The sequence below is a fragment of the Fistularia commersonii genome, chromosome 24 (genome assembly GCF_037954325.1).
Source record: "Fistularia commersonii isolate RoL2024-O1a breed Wild chromosome 24, RoL_Fcom_v1.0, whole genome shotgun sequence".
Lineage (NCBI taxonomy): Eukaryota > Metazoa > Chordata > Actinopteri > Syngnathiformes > Fistulariidae > Fistularia > Fistularia commersonii.
The window spans coordinates 10,529,189-10,550,383 of record NC_141307.1 but is presented as its reverse complement, the minus strand read 5'-3'; the positions used below and the strand labels follow the sequence as shown (position 1 = coordinate 10,550,383).

The following is a 21,195-nucleotide window of genomic DNA, read 5'->3' as shown; positions in this document are numbered from 1 at the left end:
GAGCGGGGCATCAATGCATGTTGTGGGGTTCCTTTGGATTCAAGGCAGCAGCAGCAGCAGCCGATAAACACTGCACGGAGAGAAAGGACCAGCAAAGGATTCTATTTTATACAGGAACTAGCTGAAAATATAAATATAAAGGCTTTTATTTTAATGGAAACAAGGACATTGTAACAAAAGCTACAAAATGAGCAAAGACAAAGAGAGTTGTTCTGCGCCTTTGGGGTCAAACTAAACTGGCGTAACTAAATAAGAGCTTTCAAAATTATAATTAACTAAACAAACGAAAGTGCTAATCCGTTAAAAGCAACCTAATGATCAGCCCTGAAGCACGGAGAATGAGGGCAGTGGTTAAAACTTAAAAATAGATTAAGACATATGTTATGTCTTTTCATATGAAATGTAAAATATCCCCAACTCTTATTATAGATGTTTTGATTGCGGGAGGTGCGTGTCATTTGTGACATTTCTCAGTTCAGCACACCTGCTGGCAGGGAGCATTATCCCAAATTGTTTTCGTGTTTTTGTGCACGGACAGTCAGTACAGGTTTCCCTGCGGGTTCAGGAGTAAATATCTCTTGATCGGGGGCGGCAGGGGCAGCAGGGACACTCCCCTGTGGCAGGAGCTGCCCAGGTGGGCTCTGACGGCACATCTGGCCAGGTGAAGTAAAGTCCGCGGCGAGTCGGTGCAAACAGCAAACACAGAGTTGTAGAACTCTTTGTGTCGCTAAGGGGACAAGGAAATAACATTTACAGATGTAGCAATGGCCGACACAGTAACACTGCTTTCATCATTCACAGATTGGAGTGATTATCTTTTTAGCGTCATTACTTGTTGCACGTCCAGATATGTAAAGACTCAGGACCGCAGACTTCGGTGATGTAAATACATAAAACTTAGATTTGCAGTGTAAGCCGTTACTCCGATTCACCAAGTACTTCATTGCCTTAGAGACTAACTTATTATTTTGTTGTGTTGTTGACTGAACCTTCACCAAGTTTAGACCTTAAGGTTGACCAATACCTCTTACCTTATAATTTGTCACCTTCTTAATACAAGTTTTTCATTTAACAACTACAAAAAAAAAAAAAAAAAAAACAGCCACGTGTTGACTAAGGAGTTGGTTTAGGCAAAAAAAAGTTTTTTTTTCAAAAATGAATCATTCTAAGAGGGTGATTATATGCTTCCCTTAGGCAATATTAATAAATATTTCCCTCTATGCAGATGACACCCAGTTGTACCTCTTTTTGCAGCCAGACGAAACCAGTGGGTTGAGACTTAAAAATCTGGATTTCTACCAACTTTTTCTTGCTTAACTTGACTTGGAAGGCAAATAGTAATAATAGTAGCCTAAGTTGTGAGAAAACTGTTGTCCCAAATGAAGAACACTGCTCTATGAATGTCACATACGTGACACGCTTGTACTACCTCATAGCAATCATCAGGGATGGCGGCTCTCCACTTCCTGGTGGGCTTCAAATGTTCATAAGAGTTGACCAAGATTTCGATTACCCTCGGGTAGTTGTGGCAAGACTCCAAAACCTGAACACACACACACACACACACACACACACGCTCGCGTAAATCGTACGCTCCGGCATACACTGTCGGGGTAGAAACGTTCCCGGATGTCTGGACCTTGTGAAACTGGGGAGGGTAGATCCTCGCCGCGTTGTGATTCAGCAGCAGCTGATAGCAAAGCTCAGGTATGGCGGTGTGTCGTACATCAGTCACTTTAAGGAGATACTGAATCGGGGCGCAACCGTTGATGTCCATGGCTCGTGTGTCCGCTCCCGACTCCAGCAACATTTGCATCAGGGTATGATCGCAGTTCCAGGCGGCCTTGTGGAGAGCTGTTTTATTGTCCTGTTCTTGGAGATTGGGATCTGCAGCAAAAGACAATTTGGTCTTTATTAATCCCAAACCAAAAAAAAAAAAACCTAAGCTGGAATCTCTCACCTGCTTTATGGTCCAGCAGGTAGCGACAGACGAAATGGTGATCTTCGCTGTAGGTTTGCTCTTTAGTGTCAAAAGCCCAGAAGGCAGCGGTCATCAGCGGCGTCTCCAGAAGGGAGTTTCTTGCGTCCACAGAGGCTCCGTGTGACAAATACAAGGATGCCAGCTCTGGAACACCAAATCTGGCCGCCGTGTGCAGAGGCGTATCTTCTTCGTTGTTGTTGCTCGGCATGTTGACTTTTGCACCTCCGTGGAAATAGATATACAGTGGCTCCTTAAGATACAAATCACTTTTGATTTTTTTTAAGATGCGAAGCGCGATTCAAGCATGTTTCTATCTTTGAAATATGAAAAAAAAAAATTCAAGATAGGAATACGTCGGGTACGTGCCGAGCGAGCTCCCGCAACTCAAATATGCTTCGTGACGCCGCCGCATCTTCTTAAGCGAGCGCTTCAGCGGCAACAGCCCAAATAAAAGAAATGTCGGGCTATTATCAGAAATAAATCGATTTCATTGAGCGAAAACACCCAGAGAAAGTGCCTCCTAACCCTAAATTGGCCCAATTCAACAACATACGCTGAAAGGTAAAGAAAAGTAAAATTCTAAAGTGAAATTTAAGTTAATTGTAATTTAATAATCACCGTAAGTAAATCTGTAATGGTTCGATTAAATGCGTAACTCAAGGTACCACTGTATAAATAAGTAACGTTATTGTTTTTTTTTTTACTCTGTAAGGATATTGCCGTTTTCCTTGCAGGTTTGCTCAATTTTGAAGAATTAAAAGTAGCAAAGTAAATGTACAGGTTTGTGACCCATCGCTTCCAGAGGCGCTCGGCAGTCGGGTATCTCCGATAACGTTTTTTTTAGGGGAGGTCAGAATTCCAAAAAGCTCCACTGGTCTACTTTGATATACGGCTTTCTGACCTTTCAGGATGAGCTGCTTGGCGCATTCGACTGATTCTCTGGTTGTGCAGTAGTGGAGCGGTGCGTGCCCGCTTAGCGACATCCTGTTGACCTTTGCTCCGTGAGCCAGAAGAAGACAAGCGCAATCGCCGCCGGAGACCTCGCAGGCGACGTGCAGCGGAGTCTTCCCATTGGGCATGGAGTTGATGGCTGCGCCTTCCCGAAGGAGTACAAGTGCGGTTTCCACAGCGTCGTACATCACACAGACGTGAATTCCCATCGCCCAGGACTTCTCCAGTTTGTGTCCGGGTAGCCAGTATCCTGTAACGCAACGGACGTGCAACAAGTAGTGAAAGTCAGGCTTTTGAATTTTCAAGTTTAATGAAATTCAAGGAAATACGAGTTTGGAACACGAAGGGAGTTTTAGGGTTTCGGTAAGTTCCGTGCAGAGGAACTAATTGATGCGAGCTCTCTCTTGTCGGGCCGTCCTAACAAGTCTTCGAAGAATCTCTAGATTATTCAGAACGCTGCTGCGCGTGTCCTGACAAGAACTTCCACGAGGGATCTCGGCTCGTCTGCACTGGATCCCTGCGCAGTCCAGCAGTGAATTTTAAAATCATTCACCTCAAAATCTTTGTACTTAAGACCTTAAAACACTTTAAAGCCTTGACTCGTATTTCTTATTCTCCCCCCTTTTTTATACTGTTTATGAGATGAGATGAGAACAACTTTATTTATCCCGAAGGAAATTGTTGTGCCAGAGTTTCAAGTAAAAAAACATAACAGTAATAGATAATAGTAGAAAGGAGGAAGAATAAGAAATACAATGAAATATAAATTGTCTTAACTGTTGACTGTTAACTACAAAGATTTGAAAGATTTATACAATTTCCTACTATTATTTATTATTGTTACGTTTTACTTGAAACTCTGGCACAACAATTTCCTTCGGGATAATTAAAGTTGTTCTTATTCTTACTCTTATTCTTACGTATAAGGGCCAGGCACCATATTTTAGTCAACTCTTCGAGCCCAAACGCCCAGTCAGATCCCTTCGCTCCCAAGACACCGGGCTACTTGTGGTCCTTCGGGTCTCTAAAAAGCAGAGCTGGGGCCAAAGCTTTATTCCCAAGTTCCTCTTTTGTGGGTCCAACTTCTGATTTCCGGGCGGCAGACACCCTCTCTTTGTTTACATACACTGCTCAAAAAAATAAAGGGAACACTTAAAAAACACATCCTCGGTCTAAACGAATGAAATATTCTTATGAAATACTTTGCTCTTTACACAGTTGAATGCGCTGACAACAAAATCACACCAAAATGATCAATGGAAATCAATTGTATCAACCCATGGAGGTCTGGATTAGGAATCACACTCCAAATTAAAGTGTAAAAACAAACTCCAGGCTGATCCAACTTTGCTGTAATGTCCTTAAAACAAGTCAAAATGAATCTGTGTTGCTTCCTGAGTGGACACTATGATTTCACACAAGTGTGATTGACTTGGAGTTACATTGTGTTGTTCAAGTGTTCCCTTTATTTTTTTGAGCAATATATAAACTTAGGACTATAAGTAAGGCTCGGCTCGCCCCTAGTGATGCTACTTTGGGCCCACTCTGCTGAGGGATATCCCATCAGGGACTTCTCTATAATCTTTTTATCCTCTCTGAAATCATATCCCTTCATCAATGCATGATAGTAACCTCGTGTCTCCTCCCGAGTCCTTGAGTTAGCTCATTTTGCAGATTCCCTGGAGGCGTGTCTTGAGTCCACTCTGTTTTGATTTGGCGCCATATAAATAAGATTTTCTTACCGTGTTTTAATTTGGAAATGTCACCTGTAGTAGTAAGTCTCTAATGTAACCAGATGCCATTTTTATGAATAAACAGCCTACACTGTCATTGCTATTTCTGATTTTTTTTTTTTTTTTGACATTCTGGTAAAGTCCATTTGGACCGGTATCCGTTTTTTGTTTTTTCTTTCGATCACTTCAGATGCCCACGAATGAGAAGCAAGAAGGGAAAAAGAAATCCCTGTGTATCAGGTAACTGCACCTGGAGGCTGTTGGAGGGATTAACACCATCTGTTCAAAACACTATTCTGTCAATTATTCATTTATTGTCCAGATTGCATATCCCGCCCTCACGGTCGCAGCGGTGCTCAGCAGTAATTCTGGGGTCTCTTGGGGCCCAAAGCAAAAAATTTACAGGGGGCCCGTCAGAAGAGCGTTTGCTATAATTGTATAATAAATGATACAATAACTATATTATAAATAATTGGGTAAGTTGAGGAACTTTGAATCACTACAATATGGGAATCCTTCAGGGGGAATTCATGTTTCTATCCTTATTTTGACATTAATATGATAAAAATATGCCCTTTAGAAATCAACATTTTTCCATTTTCACTTTTTTTGTTAGTGTCTTATTTATTATATAATGTGCTGGTGGGGCCGTGCACATTGTGAGGAAACCTGCACCACCAGCCGGGCCTGACGGGAGGTTCCTTCGACCAACAATATTCCCACCCTGATGCAGAATCGAACACTTTAGACCAGGGGTCGGGAACCTATGTGGCTCTTTTGATGACTGCCTCTGGCTCTTTGAAAATTTTCTTAACAGAAAAATGAATCTATAATTTTACTAATAATGTTACTTTAGTAAAAAAAAAAAAAAAATTACAGGAAAAGCCATCACAAAAAAAAAAAAAAAAAAATCCACACGCATTTTAATCTTGAGATATTTTCACCCGCAACTTTTCGCGCTGGCACGCAACCCTAAAATTTTATTTGGATAATTTACAACAGCCTGCACACGTCACTTTGAGGCCAAGAAGTAATATTCCCTCGTTTTCGGTTAGCTTGTTTATGCAGAGTGAACCCTTCAAACGGATAAAAGATATGCCTTTCTCAGCAAGAACTGTACACGATCGTACCATTATGATGTCAAATCAAGTGGAGAAACAACAGGTGAATGACATAAATGCAGCGAAGTATTTCAGTAGTTTTCGGACACAAAATGGACAGAAAAAAGCTTCAGCCTGCAGACCAGCTGCTTGTTATAATATTGACGATGGACGGTCGTTCTCGCACCTAGAAAACATTAAGACGAACCTGCGGTCATGTTTAGTAGCATTATAATTAAGAAGCACTTTTCTTGTTATTAAGTTACTTTGTTATGAGATGAGATGAGATGAGAACAACTGTATTAATCCCGAAGGAAATTGTTATGCCAGAGTTTCAAGTACAAAAACATAACAGTAATAGATAAAGCAGAAAGAAGGAAGAATAAGAAATATCATGAAATATGACTTGTCTAACTGTTAGCAGTAACTACAAAGATTGACGATTATAGCAAAGTGTGTTGTTCAAAATAAATTCGGTCTTATTGTACTCTTAAAATTGTTGGTCTTTCCCTTCCATTTAGCTGTTTTTGGTATTAAAATATACATATGGCTCTCTTAGGATCAGATTTTAAAATATGTGGGTTTTTTGGCTCTCTCAGTCAAAAAGGTTCCCGACCCCTGCTTTAGACGATAATTGATATCCTCTGTGGAGATCAAAAAGTTTATCTTATCTCAGTGGTGATGAATTCTCCACCCAGTACATTTTTGCCCAAGAGAGACTCCAGAACCGCCTCTGACTTTTACAACCCCCTGCAGGGCGAACCGTGGACCAGAATTACATCTGGAAACGTAAAAGCGATCACTTTCCTATGAACCCAATGTGTTTTTGAGATGTAATGCAAAAACAAATGCACCATAGTTTGGAATCAAACCAGCAACCATAAAAACCTATCTTTAACCTAAAAAAAAACAACAACAAAAAAACTGCAATATTTCATTTCACTGTGCAATATTCAGAACTGTGCAATATTTCATTTCATAACAGCTACACTACAATTTTTCCTTTTATTATACTATTGTGCACTCCTTACCTCACTTGTTACTAAGACACTTATAGTTTTATCACTTGTTTACTAAGACACTTTATAGTTTCACTGAGACACTTTATAGTTTATAGTTTATTTTTATTTCTAATTCTGCCTTTTTCTTTTACTATTTATTACTGTTATATTTTCTGTAACTCTGGCACAGCAATTTCCTTCGGTATTAATAAAGTTGTTCTTATCTTATCTTATCTTATCCTTCTTGCTGCAAGGTGGCAGCACTGACCCGGCCATTGAAGAGATTCCAGTTTACCAAGACGTTATTGTCCTCTTTGATCAATAATTGTAGCAGCTACATAAAACAATAATAAAATCTCACAACATCTGTTTGGATAAAATTAAAAAAAAAAAAAAAAAAATTGCACTCATAGGCCGTCATTGTTTACGTGTCAATGCTGGATGAGTATTGACGTCACAAGGTTGGCAAAAACACGTCATTTTGGAACTCCTTCCCATTTGGACCCGAGAAAGACGTGACCAAGGAGAACGCTGAAGGCAGAAATCCAAATGAGTATCAAAATGAAGATCAACAAAGACGTGAAGAGGCAAGAGTCGGCAAAAGTCGCTGGGCTTGCGTACTGCTACTGCCACTGTGTTGCTATGCTAACAGTGAGATGCCATCTGTCGTGAGGACTCCCACTTTTTGTCATCAGCTGTTCACCGTAAACTTATCGACCACTGTGCTGACTGACCATCAGCGTCCTCTGTGATTGTGCTCGTACCCGGTCTTTGCTACTTCTGCAGTAGCGGGTTGTTCACGTCCTCGTAGGAGAACATCCAGCATCTCCTTTCTCTAGCGTTTCTTCCAGCGGGCTTCACTTGTTTCCTAAAGACCTTTTGTATGCTGGTAAAAGAAAAACTGTAGGCACGGCCTTTGGCTTTAGCGTCCGTTTAAAACAAGCATTGCCCATGAGCTCTTAGCTTAGCTCAGCTAAATGCATCCGGAAAGAAGCGGTAAGAGGACAGCTAGCATCAGGCCCTTTGGTTGCCGTGGACTGAAAATTGTATGCCAAAGCATGGCATTTTTAGTGTTACTGTACCATACTGAGCTAAAGCTAACGCTAGTGGAAAGCCAAAGCTAACACAAGCAACCTGTATAAATCATCAATCTAGCATGCATTGCGCTAGTAAAACAATGGCAGTGCCCCTGGGTTAGAACGTGTAATTGTCAAAATATTATATTTTTTTAACAACACATTGTAGTAGGAGATAAAAAGTGAAGCATATGTATGGCAAGTAGCCTCCTCTCAGGTTCCCTTTCAGAGAACTTGATAAAAGCTTGTTATGAAAGGCCTGTCTTTCCCCGCGCTTACCTTGTTTGTACGAGGCGAGTGCCATGTTGGGATCCTCCACCTCCAGCACAGAGTCAACATCGAGCTTTCCGCCACGGAGAATCTGCAGGACTTCCTGGCTGTTGTTGGCCCGCAGGGCTTCCAGGTATTTTGCCTTAAGCTGTTCGACCAACGGTTTTCTGCGGCTCGCCCCCTCCATGACCTCCTCCGGGGCCAAACCCCCGGCCAGATACGGCATCGCCCACCCTGCCGGCTGAGATACCGACGACCTCCGCACGGCACGGAAGAGATCGGACACCGAGGCGCAAATGAACGCGAAGCACTCAAACATACCGACATTGAGAGGCCTCCGTAACCCAGTTAGCCAGTGTGCTAGGGTTGGGGGTTTGCGGCGTAGTGGCATGACTATAAATAGAGAGGTAAGAGAGAGACTGTGGCTGACCCGAAGCCGGCCGGTCCAACTGGGGTCACTAAAAATAGCGACCTGATTTAGGGTACACCGGTTGGCGGAGCAGGTTGCAAGGTTGGCGGTTCGATTCCCTGGTCGCTCCTTGCGGCCTGGCTAGCATCTGGCTAAATACAGAAACATTAACCCTCTCCAGGCAGATGTTGCAGATTTGCGACAGCTAAATGCTACTTAGCTAATTACGCCACAACTTAATTTGAGCCTGAGAGGGTTAAAAAGATGTTCACACATCTGGACAATTTTAAGTATATTTTTGCTCCGATTTCAACCGACGCAAGTCATGGCTTCGTCCCGAAGCGCAAAAGGCGGCATGGAAAACGACAGAAAAGCACTAAAGAAAGAGGGAAAACAGATCAGCCACTGCACATTTTATTTTGTCTGACGGGTAGCTGCCCTTTCAAACTTTCAAAAAAAAAGAGAGCAAAGGTAGATGGCACAAGAGTGAAGGAGAGAGAGAGAGAGAGAGACAAATTAGCATAGCATAGCATAGCATAGCTTTGGATCTCCTTCCACGCGAAGACAGACGTCGAATGAGCCCTTTCGGGACGCCGCTGAAATATCCGGTTGATCGTTCATCGGGGATCAACGTCGAAAGCAGCGTTTCGCAGAATAATATATTTTTTTTTTTTATTACAAAAAAAAAAAAAGGTTTCCTGACAGTTCAGCTGAACCGGAATCATTTTCAATCAGCAATTTTAATGACGTGGCAAAAAAAAACAAAAACAAAACGATCATTCGTACAGTTCCCGATCAATCGTTATAGGCCGTTATACCACTCGCATTTTGTTTACATCGTCGCAAATGTCTCGGTTGCTCTCTCTCTTTGTCTCTTTGTCTCGAGTTTCGTCCATTAAATAAAGACATAAATAAATAAATAATAACGACAACAACGAAATCGAGGGAGTACCTGCGCTAACTGCTGCGTTGCTCGGAGGTAACATGTCAAGTGGATGCTTTCAGAGAGGGAAGGGTAGTTCTGAATACCAGGTACATTTCTCTTAGTATTTCTCAGTATTTAAAAAGAATAAAATAATTTTTGTTATATTAATACATTGGATTATTTTCCTTCCTTGCTAACAAAAAAAAAAAAAAAAAAAAGTAACTAAAATGACATTTAATTTACTTTCCAGTGTAACATTGAGAAGTCCCGGTCAGCCTGTTTCCAGGGCGACGTGACCACGTATCACAATCGCCAGCGATGAGGAAAAACATGCTTGAAAAAAAAAAAAAAAAAAAAAAAAAAAAAAAAAATTACTGTACACTGGATCACACTTGGGCTCATATATATATATATATATGATTAAATGAAATTAAAAGATCCTACATCTGCAGAACTTCTAAAGGCAGCAGCTGGGTATTAATTTTGTTTTTCAGGGAAAGGGATTTAAAGGGGATGAAAAGCAGATTATAAGCAGAGTCAAATCAACATTACGTATATATATATATATATATATACATATATATGTATATACCTATAGAAAGAGGAAGTTTCATTTGAAAATTGATTTGCATTGGTTTAAGGATTCGGTAAATTTCTAATTCAACGACTACCTGAAACATGGACTAGAAAGTTCGTAGTGGACAATGTACCACCGGCCACTTCTTATACATCCGCCGTAGCATACAGTATGTACATGCACACGTATGCGTGCACTGTAAGCAGCTCGGGGGTCGTCGTTGGCAGTGGCTCCTTCCGGCGTTCATCGCGAACGCCATCACGTTTCAAAAAGACGTCAGATCCGACGGAGAGTTCAAGCTCCTTCCTCTGCACCTGCGGACGCCCTTTAGCCTGGAGTTCTCTGCTGTAGAAACGCATCGTAAGAGAACATACGCGAGTCGAAATGGCACGCAAGATGTAGTTTACTGCGTCCGGTTATCCAGGTCCCGGTCAACCGTCATCAAATCTTGGCAACTTGATTCCTCTTCTTCACTTCTAAAGGGAGTTTCCAGATTTTTGCCTGTTGCGGGTTGGGCATTGAGAGCGAGTTGGATGGGGTTGTTTTGTCGATGTGCGTGGCATTTTAGGAACGAAGGTGTGAATTCCAGGGGCGGATTCACCTGAGTTGGGATCTTTAATCGACCAATTGTAAGGCTAATGTCGTCGATTGCGAAAAACAAAATAGGTTGGTTTGTTCACTTGGGTTGAAGTTGGGGCCTGCTTTGGGTTGTTGACCTCTTCAGGGTCGGTGTGTGTGTGTGAGTGTGTTGATATGTTTTGGGACGGATCTCAGCACGTTGTTGTATGTGGGCCGACATGTATGCTTCGCATGGCGTCTTGGACCTTCTGCCAACGCAATCTACACATTAGCCCCCAAATTACCTTTTTAAATTCCAACTCAAGTGAGTCGCCTGGAATTTTGTACCTTTGTACGCACACAACAACACAACATTAACATAATAACCCTGTTCAACCAATAGGCAGCGAAGGCCACTTGCTCATTAGCATAACCGATACCCTCGACTTGAACCAACAGTTGTACACGGGAAACTCCCCGCAGTCTCTTAGAACCGAAGAAACTTCTGGAATGAGAGAAGGAATGTCTTCTGAGTCCAGTTGCCATGAAAATAGCCGACGACAAGAGATGTATTCATGTTGTCTTGTAAAGTCTAAAGGGCAAAATGGGTTGGAGGGGAGATCGCTGTGGAATGGGGGCGAGATGATGATTTAACAGGCTGCCTGAGGATTCGGACTAATAAATGCTAAAATAAAGACTTAAATAAATCACGCGAGTTTTCATAATGGCGCAAAACTCGGTATCCGGGGTAAAATGAGGAAAACGGAAGGGCAGCATCCCATTACTCGATGGCCTTTTGGTTTCATTTTGCTCAGTGAAAAAAAGTATCTCGGAAAAAAATGTCCCGCCGCTCGTGGAACCTCGCCGCTCGGGGGTCGGGTGGAGTCGGTGGGGTTCATCCGCCAGGCCAACCAATGGTCCCGCTCCCTGGGGTTGCCGCTCGGCGAGCCGCCACGCGGGTGATCCGGGCGGCGCTCGCCAGAGTTTGGCATCACTCCGCCGCCGCGTCTCTGCTTTCCTGCTCCAGCTCCCCCCTCCGCACCTTCTTCTCGGCCTTCTCGCAGGCCTTCTCCGTCAGCACTCTGAGGTCTTTGATTTTCTTTTTGATCAGGGAGCGGTCCTGCAGGGAGGTCACTCCAAGGGTCTGGAAGGAACGCACGAAGAAATCAGAAGAAATGAACTGATAACTTCTCCTACCTTATCATATCAGACTTTACCCTATCTTACTTTTCTCATCCTATTCTAGCTTACCCTTCCTTACCTTACCGAACCTTACCTAACCAGACGTTATCCCATCCTAAGATTACTTTACCTTACCCTTCTTTGCCTTATTAGGGGATTATTATTAATCCACGTGGGGGATTCCTTTCAACTAACCCATTATGGATGAACCGTGAGCATTAGGCTTCCGTCCACCAGTATCTTGGTTCAGTATTTTGCTCTACGACTCTTCAGCGCACTCGGAGGAGCCGGGAATCGAACCAGTTCCAAAGACGATGGCGCTACCGGGCCACGCCTCCCCCCCAATGCTATCTTATTCTAACCTAAATTATCCTATCACATCTTACCTTATCATACCTTACCTTACCCTATCTTACCTTAACTTTCTTACCCTATCCTGCCTTCTTATGTTAACTTATCCTAACCTACCTTAACTTACCTCATCCTATTCTAGCTCACCCTACCTCAGGGGTCGGCAACCCATGCGGCTCTTTCGTCTTTACACTGCGGCTCCGAGTGGCTTGGGAAAATAAATTATAAATATTTAATTGAACTGTATTTCATTTGTGTTAATTCCTTTTTTTAAACTTTTACTTCTAAGTTGGAAGATTATTGTGATTTTGAAATATTAAATAAAATTATATTTATTATTTTTCGCTGCTCAAAATAACGTCACACTCACGGAAGCCGGCAAAGTCCCGATTTGCAGATGCTGTGCGCAGAAGTTCAGGAGCAGAAGTCCCATAAACCAGGTAAAATAAATATCTATGAAGATATTTTGCAAATATTTATTTTTTATTGTTTACGGACACTGTGATTTTTTTTCCCGATTTATTTTTAAAATTCAGGTCAAGGCTCCGCTACACGCTCTGAAAACCCAAAGCTCAAAATGAGTTCATTACATAAATAGAATTTAATTTTCTCCGTAATACTTTGTGAATTTCAGAAGCAACACACTCCGCACTTGTTTATACAAAGTGTAAAGGTAATAAAAAGCAATTTATACAGCGGTGCCTTTATTTTAGACGTCAAAAAGTAATCGCGGCTCCGGGTGTTTTCTTTTCCGAGGAAACCGGGTCCAAATGGCTCTTTGGGTGTTACGGGTTGCCGACCCCTGACCTACCTTATCTCACCCAACTGTTCCCAGACAGATGATATCCTATCCTACCTTATCCTTCCTTACATTATCTAACCCAGTGGTTCTTAACCTTGTTGGAGGTACTGAACCCCACCCGTTTTACATGCGCATTCACCGAACCCTTCTTTATTGGATGGAGGATCGTTTCGTCGATGGGTACAAAGAACAGGCAGAGTAGCCTTTTCATGGAATCTGGCTCCCTTCACCTTGAATTCAGCAAGCGCTATGTTCTTGTAGTTCCCATCTCCATGCAGCTGAAGGAAGCCTTCCCTTAGTTTTGCCGGTGCCGGACTAGAATTGCTCATCTTGTCTTTGCAAATCACGCAGTTAGGACGTCGATTCCAATCGCGTTCCGTCATACATGTGAATCCGTATTGTACGTATTCTTCCGACCGCTTTCTTTTTTTGCCCGACATAATTAGTATGAAGGGATTAAAATATGAAGAAAGAAATCACATGACGTACCATCACGACAGTCACAAGTTACTACAACTGAGCGCGCCAAAATCCCTGCAGCACGGATAGGCTGAGCTATGTAGCGTGATCACCTGCAGCCAGTGATGTCATCACCAATGTGTGTCTTGATCTCCGCCGAACCCCTGGGGTTCAATCAAACCCAGGTTAAGAACCACTGATCTAACCCAACCCTACCTTACCTTACTCTAACCAATCTTATCTTATCCTACTTACCCTACCCTGTCCTGCCTTTTCTTATCTTACCCTTCCTTATCTTATGTGATGCTAACCTACCATAAGGGAGGGTAACTCCCTTATCTTATCCTACTTTACCTTACACTCCTCTTTCTTACCTTACCCTACCTCACCTTATCTTATCCTATCTTACCTTATGTTGTCCTATTCTACCTTACCTTACCCTAGCTTTCTTACCCGAACCTGCCATGTTTTTTCTTACCTTACATGACATTATCCTACCTCACCTCATCTAATCTAAACTTATCTTATCAGCGAACATATCACAGAAGCTATTGAGCACTTCAATACGAAACAATATATTGTGATATATGGGATGCAGCCTGAATATAAATAGCGCTGGATTGAACATATGACAAATTTGAAGGGAAAGCCTGAACTCTCACTAGTAAAAAAAAAAAAAAAGTACGGTAAATAAAGTACGGTAAACAATCATCCTGAGCTACCAGACTTGAAATCACCGCAAATGCCGAACCCACTTTGAGCTCAGCGCTATCCAGCCGGAGCAGCTTCTTGCCGTCGACATCCCCGGCATTGAATTCTGGGATGTGCCGCTTTAAATCGAGGCCTGCCAGCCAGCGGGCCACTTGTTGGGGGGTCCATTCCTCCACGCTGCGATCCTCCAGCCGACACGGCTCGGAAAACCTTTCCTCATCCAGCACCTTGACGTATTCGCATCCGGAAATGAGTCAGTAACTCGCATTTGTGAGGAAACCCCAGACCGCCGGATTTAATGGAGCGCTAAGTTCTCACCTTGTCGTCTATAGTGTCCAGACTCTTGCGCGGCAGCGTCGGGAAAACAGACGGAGACTTGGTTGTTAATGGAGGGGAAACAAACAAACAAACAAAAAAAAAAAAAACTCGCTCGGCGGATAGTGAATACACACACGTGCCGCTACGCAAGCTAGTCCACAAATCATGCGCTTCGTCCTTTAGCACTTACTGTATGTAAATAGGTTGCTTTCCATTGTGTATATTTGACCATATCGAATATTTAAATGATTACACATTCATTTCAAGCTTTTTCTTTCATTATTTGTGAACACGCTTGTAGTCTACGCATCTGTGAGGGTTTCCTTTTTTTAAATATCGCACCCTGCTGTTGCAAACACCAAAAAACAAGAGCTCTGTGCTATGTAAAAAAAATCATATCTTTATCCTGAACCCGATTCAGGAATTATTAGCTAAAGTCAACAAGTTCCGCATTAGCACACTATTATTTGTAAAATTCTCACCATGAGCTGCAAATGGTGATATCACATGGTAATTCCATGGTTAAAATAATATTATTATTTTCATATGATTAGAGATGGTATCGGTGATGTATTTAAAAATATGGAAAAATATAGTGGAAAAGGTTAAAGTGCCAATCGAGCAGTTCTAATATTCGGAGTCTCACGGACAATTCTCAGCGTAGCCAAGCTGATTTTTATTTTCTTATTTTTTTGTGTGATTTGAGTACCTCGTCCGAGGAGAACATCAGGTTCCGGGCGAAGCCCGCAGGCTTGGCTTCCCTCAGGAGGCTTCCGATCTCCACCGAGCTGCTGCTCGCACTTAGATCGTCCACAAGACTGGGTCCCTGCAACGTCAAAAAAGAAAAACAAAAAAAACAAACAAACTTGAGACCCTGGATTTAGTTGATTGAATTTAGCATCCAAAAATGTCATTTTTTTCAGATGATTAAGGGTTAAAATGCCACGGTATCGTCACGAAGCTTTATTTTTTTTTTCTAAATAGTGCATCCACATAAGATGCACGTGAATCAACGTCTCGCGATCATTTCCCATGTAAGTTCACTGATCATCAGTTCACTATCGTTGATCGATTGATATTGAAAGGTGAAGCGGCCTTTCTAGAAGATCATTGAAGTTACGAGGTCGAAAAAACGTGCGTTTACATGGTCAGCAGATTTCAGCACTGATTTTGTTTTTTATTTAGCCGTAAGCACAATCATGGAGAGGGAAAAGCAGCCCATTGGGGGATATCCTGTACGGAGCTGGCTGGCCCGCAAGAAAAATAGGAAATAAGAAAATAGGAATAAGAAAAATGCTTAGAACGCTGTTGCCTCCAGGGTGCGCAACAAAATCGGGAACAAATATTCCCCTCTAATATCCATTAATTCCCACTTTTCCTGCACCCAGGAACGCTTCCACCTGCAATATAATTATATCGCAACTAATTATTAATATTGAACCCAAAAATAGAAAAGCTGATATTGATTGAACTGTAAAATAATGCCATTTTAATTTTTTATTTGATCGTTAATACCAAATAATAAAACATGTGACCCCTTGCATAATATATTACTATTATTATTATTATTATGATAATTACCCTTAACTCAATTACTTTGTGTCAAGGGTCTTTATATGGTATTCCAGACATATTTTTTTTTTTTATGTGTTGATATTATCTTATAAATTAAAGACAATCGAGTCCGCCACAAAAAAAACCTCCTCCACCCTGACTTGATTATTCTAGATTACGATGTATCTAGATGTATCAGCATCTCATTAGCAACTAGCATCAATTAGTGCTAATATCTGCATTTTTTTTTAATTAAAATCAATTATTTAAAAAAAAAAAAACACTTTTAACCTGGTTCTTATTTTAATTTTTTTAAATTTATTTTATTCTTATTTTTGTATTGTTGGTTTTACAAAGACAAAAGGGTTATAATCACCGCACATTAAATGAATATAAATTTATTTTATATTCGATTGCAGGCTTAAGAGCTGAATCCAAGGCGGGTACAAACGGTATCAAATCAATCATTTCCCGCGTTGCTGGTGATTTTCAACACAATCGACTCAGGCGATCTAGAGCGTGTTAGATTTTGGCAGGGGATTCCAGGTAGGTGAAGATGTGAGGGGGAAAAAAAAATGGAAAAACGAATACAATACCAGGTAGTATGAATAGGAGAAGAAATGGGGCCAGGAAAGAGAAGTCTGTTCAAAAGAAGAGGACGTGTCAAACCTTAATTTTTAAAAATGACACACTTGGCAAAAATAAATATAATTTTCAAGTGTGCAAGCGGATGGGATGTCTCTTGAACGTCCTACAGATATGCAACCATTCATCCTCTCATTCATGCGACCGGGCAATTCGGGGTCACCGATGAAAACTACTGCATGTTTTTAAACGGAGGGGGAAAAACCCAGAAAACGCTCGGATACACAACCTGACGGCGCACCGCCCGACTGTAAGTTGATTTACCCTCGTGTACCTTGGCCTGGAGTTTGTCGGGACTGTCCTGCGGTGACGGCATGCCGGAGCTGAAGAACAGCAAAGATGGGGAAAATGAAGAAATCGGTGAATGCGATCGATAATTCGCGGTCGCTCTCGCGCGAGAAGTCAGTGCAAGTACTTGCCGGTTTCCTGGTAGTGATCTGGGGTTTTTCTCTTGCATTTTGGTTTTCCTGAGGGATGACCTGAAAGGACAACGCGCACTTTGAATACGTTGTGACGTCGGTTATGAATACGAGCGGTTGAATCACTGAGATATTCGCTCTTTCGTTTTCTATGCTGCTTATCTTGCCATACGGGTCGGTAAGTAAGAGAAGCACACAACCAACACATGTCAAATGGAAACATCCAACCATCCACTCCGTTATGCACATAAAACATTCACACATCGTATAGAGACGTGCAACTTTTCACCTTCTTATTCACGCTTTCATTTAGAGACATACAACCATTCACTCCCTCAATCACATGTTATATATAGAAATAAAACCATTTACCCTCTCATTCACAAGTCATATAGAGACATTCAACATTCACCCTCTCATTCACACATTACTTTTCACTCTCTCATTTAGTCTTTTTTTTCAGACATCCAACCATTCACACATTTATATAGACATGTCACCCTCTCATTCATAAATTATAAAAAAAAACATTCACATGTTTTAAATATAGAGAAATAAAACCATTCACCCCTTCATTCACATGCCATATAAAGACTTGCAACCATTCATACATTATAGAAAAAAACATTCACATGTTTTAAATATAGAGAAATAAAACCATTCACCCCTTCATTCACATGCCATATAAAGACTTGCAACCATTCATACATTATAGAAAAAAACATTCATATGTTTTATATATAGAGAAATAAAACCATTCACCCCTTCATTCACATGCCATATAAAGACATGCAACCATTCATACATTATAGAAAAAAACATTCATATGTTTTATATATAGAGAAATAAAACCATTCACCCCTTCATTCAAATGCCATATAGAGACATGCAACCATTCATAAATTATAAAAAAAACATTCACATGTTTTATATATAGAGAAATAAAACCATTCACCCCTTCATTCACATGCCATATAAAGACATGCAACCATTCATACATTATAGAAAAAAAACATTAATATGTTTTATATAGAGAAATAAAACCATTCACTCATTCATTCAAATGCCATATAGAGACATGCAACCATTCATAGATTATAGAAAAAAAACATTCACATGTTTTATACATAGAGAAATAAAACCATTCACCCCTTCATTCACATGCCATATAGAGACATGCAACCATTCATACATTATAGAAAAAAAACATTCATGTTTTACATATAGAGAAATAAAACCATTCACTCATTCATTCAAATGCCATATAGAGACATGCAACCATTCAGTCTCTCATCTGTTTTATAACCACAATTGCCATTCACTCTCTGAGTCATACTTTCATAGAACTATCCAACCATTCACCCTCTCACTATGGAAACAAATAAAACCATTCACCCTCTTATTCACTTTCATATAAAGACATACAACCATTCACTCATTCATTCACATGTTATATATTGAAATAAAACCATTAATCCCCTCATTTGCCTTTAATATCAACATACAACCATTCACCCTCCATTCAGACGTTAAAATAATAATAATAATAATAATAATAATACATACGATTTGTATAGCGCTTTTCAAGGTACACAAAGACGCTCATAGAAAGAAATACAACCATTCACCCCCTCATCCACACGTCATATAGACGTACGACTCTTAAAACTCTCATTCATGCTTTCATATAAACATACAACTATTCACGCCCTCATTCGTTAATTAAATAGAAACATTAAACCATTCACCCTCTCATACATACATTATATATAGACAATTGCCATTCACTCTCTCATTCACGCATCATATGGAGACACACACTATTCACACTCACATTCAAATGTCCTATATAGAAGTACAACCAATCAGGTTTGCATTCACATATCATACAGACATGCAGGTAATCACACTTTCATTCACACATAATACAGACGTGCACCTTTTTACCCTCTCATTCAGGTTTTTATATAGAGACGTACAACCATTCACTGCTTCATTCACGTTACATGCAGAAATAAAACCGTTCACCCTCTCATTCTCACGCCTTATAGAGACGCGCAACTTTTCACCCTCTTATTTACACTTTCATATAAGGACATACAAGCATTCACTCCCTAATTCAAATGACATAGAAAATAAAACCATTAACAGCTTCATATAAAAACATACAACTATTCACTCCATTATCTGTGTATTTTATATATATAGACATATACACTGCTCAAAAAAATAAAGGGAACACTTAAAAAACACATCCTAGATCTAAATGAATGAAATATTCTTATGAAATACTTTGCTCTTTACACAGTTGAATGTGCTGACAACAAAATCACACAAAAATGATCAATGGAAATCAATTGTATCAACCCATGGAGGTCTGGATTAGGAATCACACTCAAAATTAAAGTGTAAAAACAAACTCCAGGCTGATCCAACTTTGATATAATGTCCTTAAAACAAGTCAAAATGAATCTGTGTTGCTTCCTGTGTGGACACTATGATTTCACACAAGTGTGATTGACTTGGAGTTACATTGTGTTGTTCAAGTCTTCCCTTTATTTTTTTGAGCAGTATATATATATATATATATATATGTATATAGGAATAAAACCATTTAGCCTTGCATTTGCACACCATATGATGACATGCACTATTCACACGACATAGTATAGCATCCAACCGACACGTCACACAGAGAAATAAAACCATCCGCTCCCTCACTCATGATATATATAGATATTTAGTTTTTAATGTTTTTTGCATACTGTCCAGAGGAGCCCTTACCCGGAGCCTTCCGCAACGTGAGACGGGCTCGACCTTGTGGGACCCTGGGAACCTGTGACCGAAAACAGACGGTGTTGAAATCACCACCGCTTTAGCCGAGGAGGTTTTCGTTTTGAAAAGAGGAAATATGGTATTAGAAACGTTTATGGAGCCATTTCTGCACGCTGACCTTCTCTGCAGGCCTGATGGCGGTTTCGCATTCGCCTCGGAGAGCTTTCGGCGCTTACTCGACCCCCGAGGGCCCCCTGCATCGCGTCGGCAGAGCAGCTGTAGGCCTCCAAGAGCTGAGACGTGGATGGGAGGAGGCTCGGTTAGATATGCAAATCCCACATGTAAACATAGCGTGCACGTGGAGGCCTGCGGTTTCTATTCACACCTCTCCCTCCGCGGAGCTGCTGCTGTCTCGGGCTGCTCGCCTGCAGCCCTTGCGGTTGCCGGGGGAACGGGGACAGCCCTCTCGCAGATCTGGACACACACACACACCTTATTCAGTATGACCAAGAAAATGTTCTATATAAAATATTCCACATCACATAAGTGTGTAATAAACCATCAATTATGTGCATATGAGCTCATTAGTATGATATTTATATAGAAGAAGAAAAAAATTATGATAAGGGTTCGATAGGTCTGCTCAGAAACAGTGTTGACGCTGAATTATTTGGCGGAAAAGTTGTCTGTGAAATTAATGGGAAAAAAAAGGTAAAGATGCCATTTTCAGAAGAAAAAAAAAGGAAAAACTTGCAATGTAGATTTAATTATTGAGAAATATTAAACCCAAAAATATTTTTAATGTAGTGTACACACACACACATATATATACATATATATATACAGAAATATATAGATATGTTTGAAGATATACTTCAGCAAATATATGAGTGTATCAATGCATAAATATATATCTGTGTAGGTATTTATGTTTATAGGTATATATACTTAACAATTGAATGAATTAAATGGAAAAATGCATAATTGCACAAGTAATATAAACAGATAAATAGTTAGATATATTATAAACAAATAATATATTCATCTACATGTATGAATATATACATACACACACATATGTGTGTGTGAGTGTATATAAAAAGTGCATGAGTTTGTGTGTATATTATATCAAAAGTCTAATGTAGTCTATAGGAAGGACTGGGAAAAATAAATGATTAAGTGAATCAATGGAAAAATGAATAAATGCATTATTGTTCAAATACATATACTTGTGAATACATTATTATTTCTCTAAAAATTCTTTCAAAAGTAATTTCCTGTAACTTGACCTCAACGTATGGCCAAAGGGGCAGTGAATATAATTATTATATTTTTTCAGTTTTTTTCTATATACATACATCTATACACACACACACATATCACATATGTATACATTTA

General features: G+C 40.4%; 2 protein-coding genes across 4 annotated transcripts in view; both read right to left on the bottom strand.

Moving 5' to 3' along the window:
• Positions 1 to 162: 162 nt before the first annotated feature.
• asb4 (ankyrin repeat and SOCS box containing 4) lies at positions 163 to 8,478 on the bottom strand. Its single transcript, XM_086171608.1, has 6 exons — positions 8,122 to 8,478; positions 2,883 to 3,182; positions 1,961 to 2,203; positions 1,640 to 1,887; positions 1,430 to 1,543; positions 163 to 727 (listed from the first exon to the last, which is right to left on the bottom strand). The coding sequence occupies exons 1-6, from the start codon at positions 8,429 to 8,431 to the stop codon at positions 539 to 541; spliced, it is 1,404 nt and encodes a 467-aa protein (XP_086027734.1). The 5' UTR covers positions 8,432 to 8,478; the 3' UTR covers positions 163 to 538.
• Positions 8,479 to 11,375: 2,897 nt separating this feature from the next.
• ppp1r9a (protein phosphatase 1, regulatory subunit 9A) overlaps positions 11,376 to 21,195 on the bottom strand; it is a 40,343-nt gene continuing 30,523 nt past the window's right edge. Inside the window, exons 12-20 of one of the 3 annotated variants that reach the window (XM_086171596.1) lie at positions 20,183 to 20,271; positions 19,976 to 20,090; positions 19,807 to 19,858; positions 17,023 to 17,082; positions 16,878 to 16,926; positions 15,114 to 15,230; positions 14,405 to 14,428; positions 14,131 to 14,313; positions 11,376 to 11,725 (exon numbers count right to left, since the gene is read on the bottom strand). In XM_086171596.1, the coding sequence (XP_086027722.1) occupies positions 11,573 to 11,725; positions 14,131 to 14,313; positions 14,405 to 14,428; positions 15,114 to 15,230; positions 16,878 to 16,926; positions 17,023 to 17,082; positions 19,807 to 19,858; positions 19,976 to 20,090; positions 20,183 to 20,271 (842 nt within the window). In that variant the 3' untranslated portion in view covers positions 11,376 to 11,572. Of the gene's footprint in view, positions 11,726 to 12,368; positions 14,314 to 14,404; positions 14,429 to 15,113; positions 15,231 to 16,877; positions 16,927 to 17,022; positions 17,083 to 19,806; positions 19,859 to 19,975; positions 20,091 to 20,182; positions 20,272 to 21,195 lie in introns of those variants that run through there. The other 2 variants (XM_086171595.1, XM_086171597.1) reach the window with 2 other exon arrangements.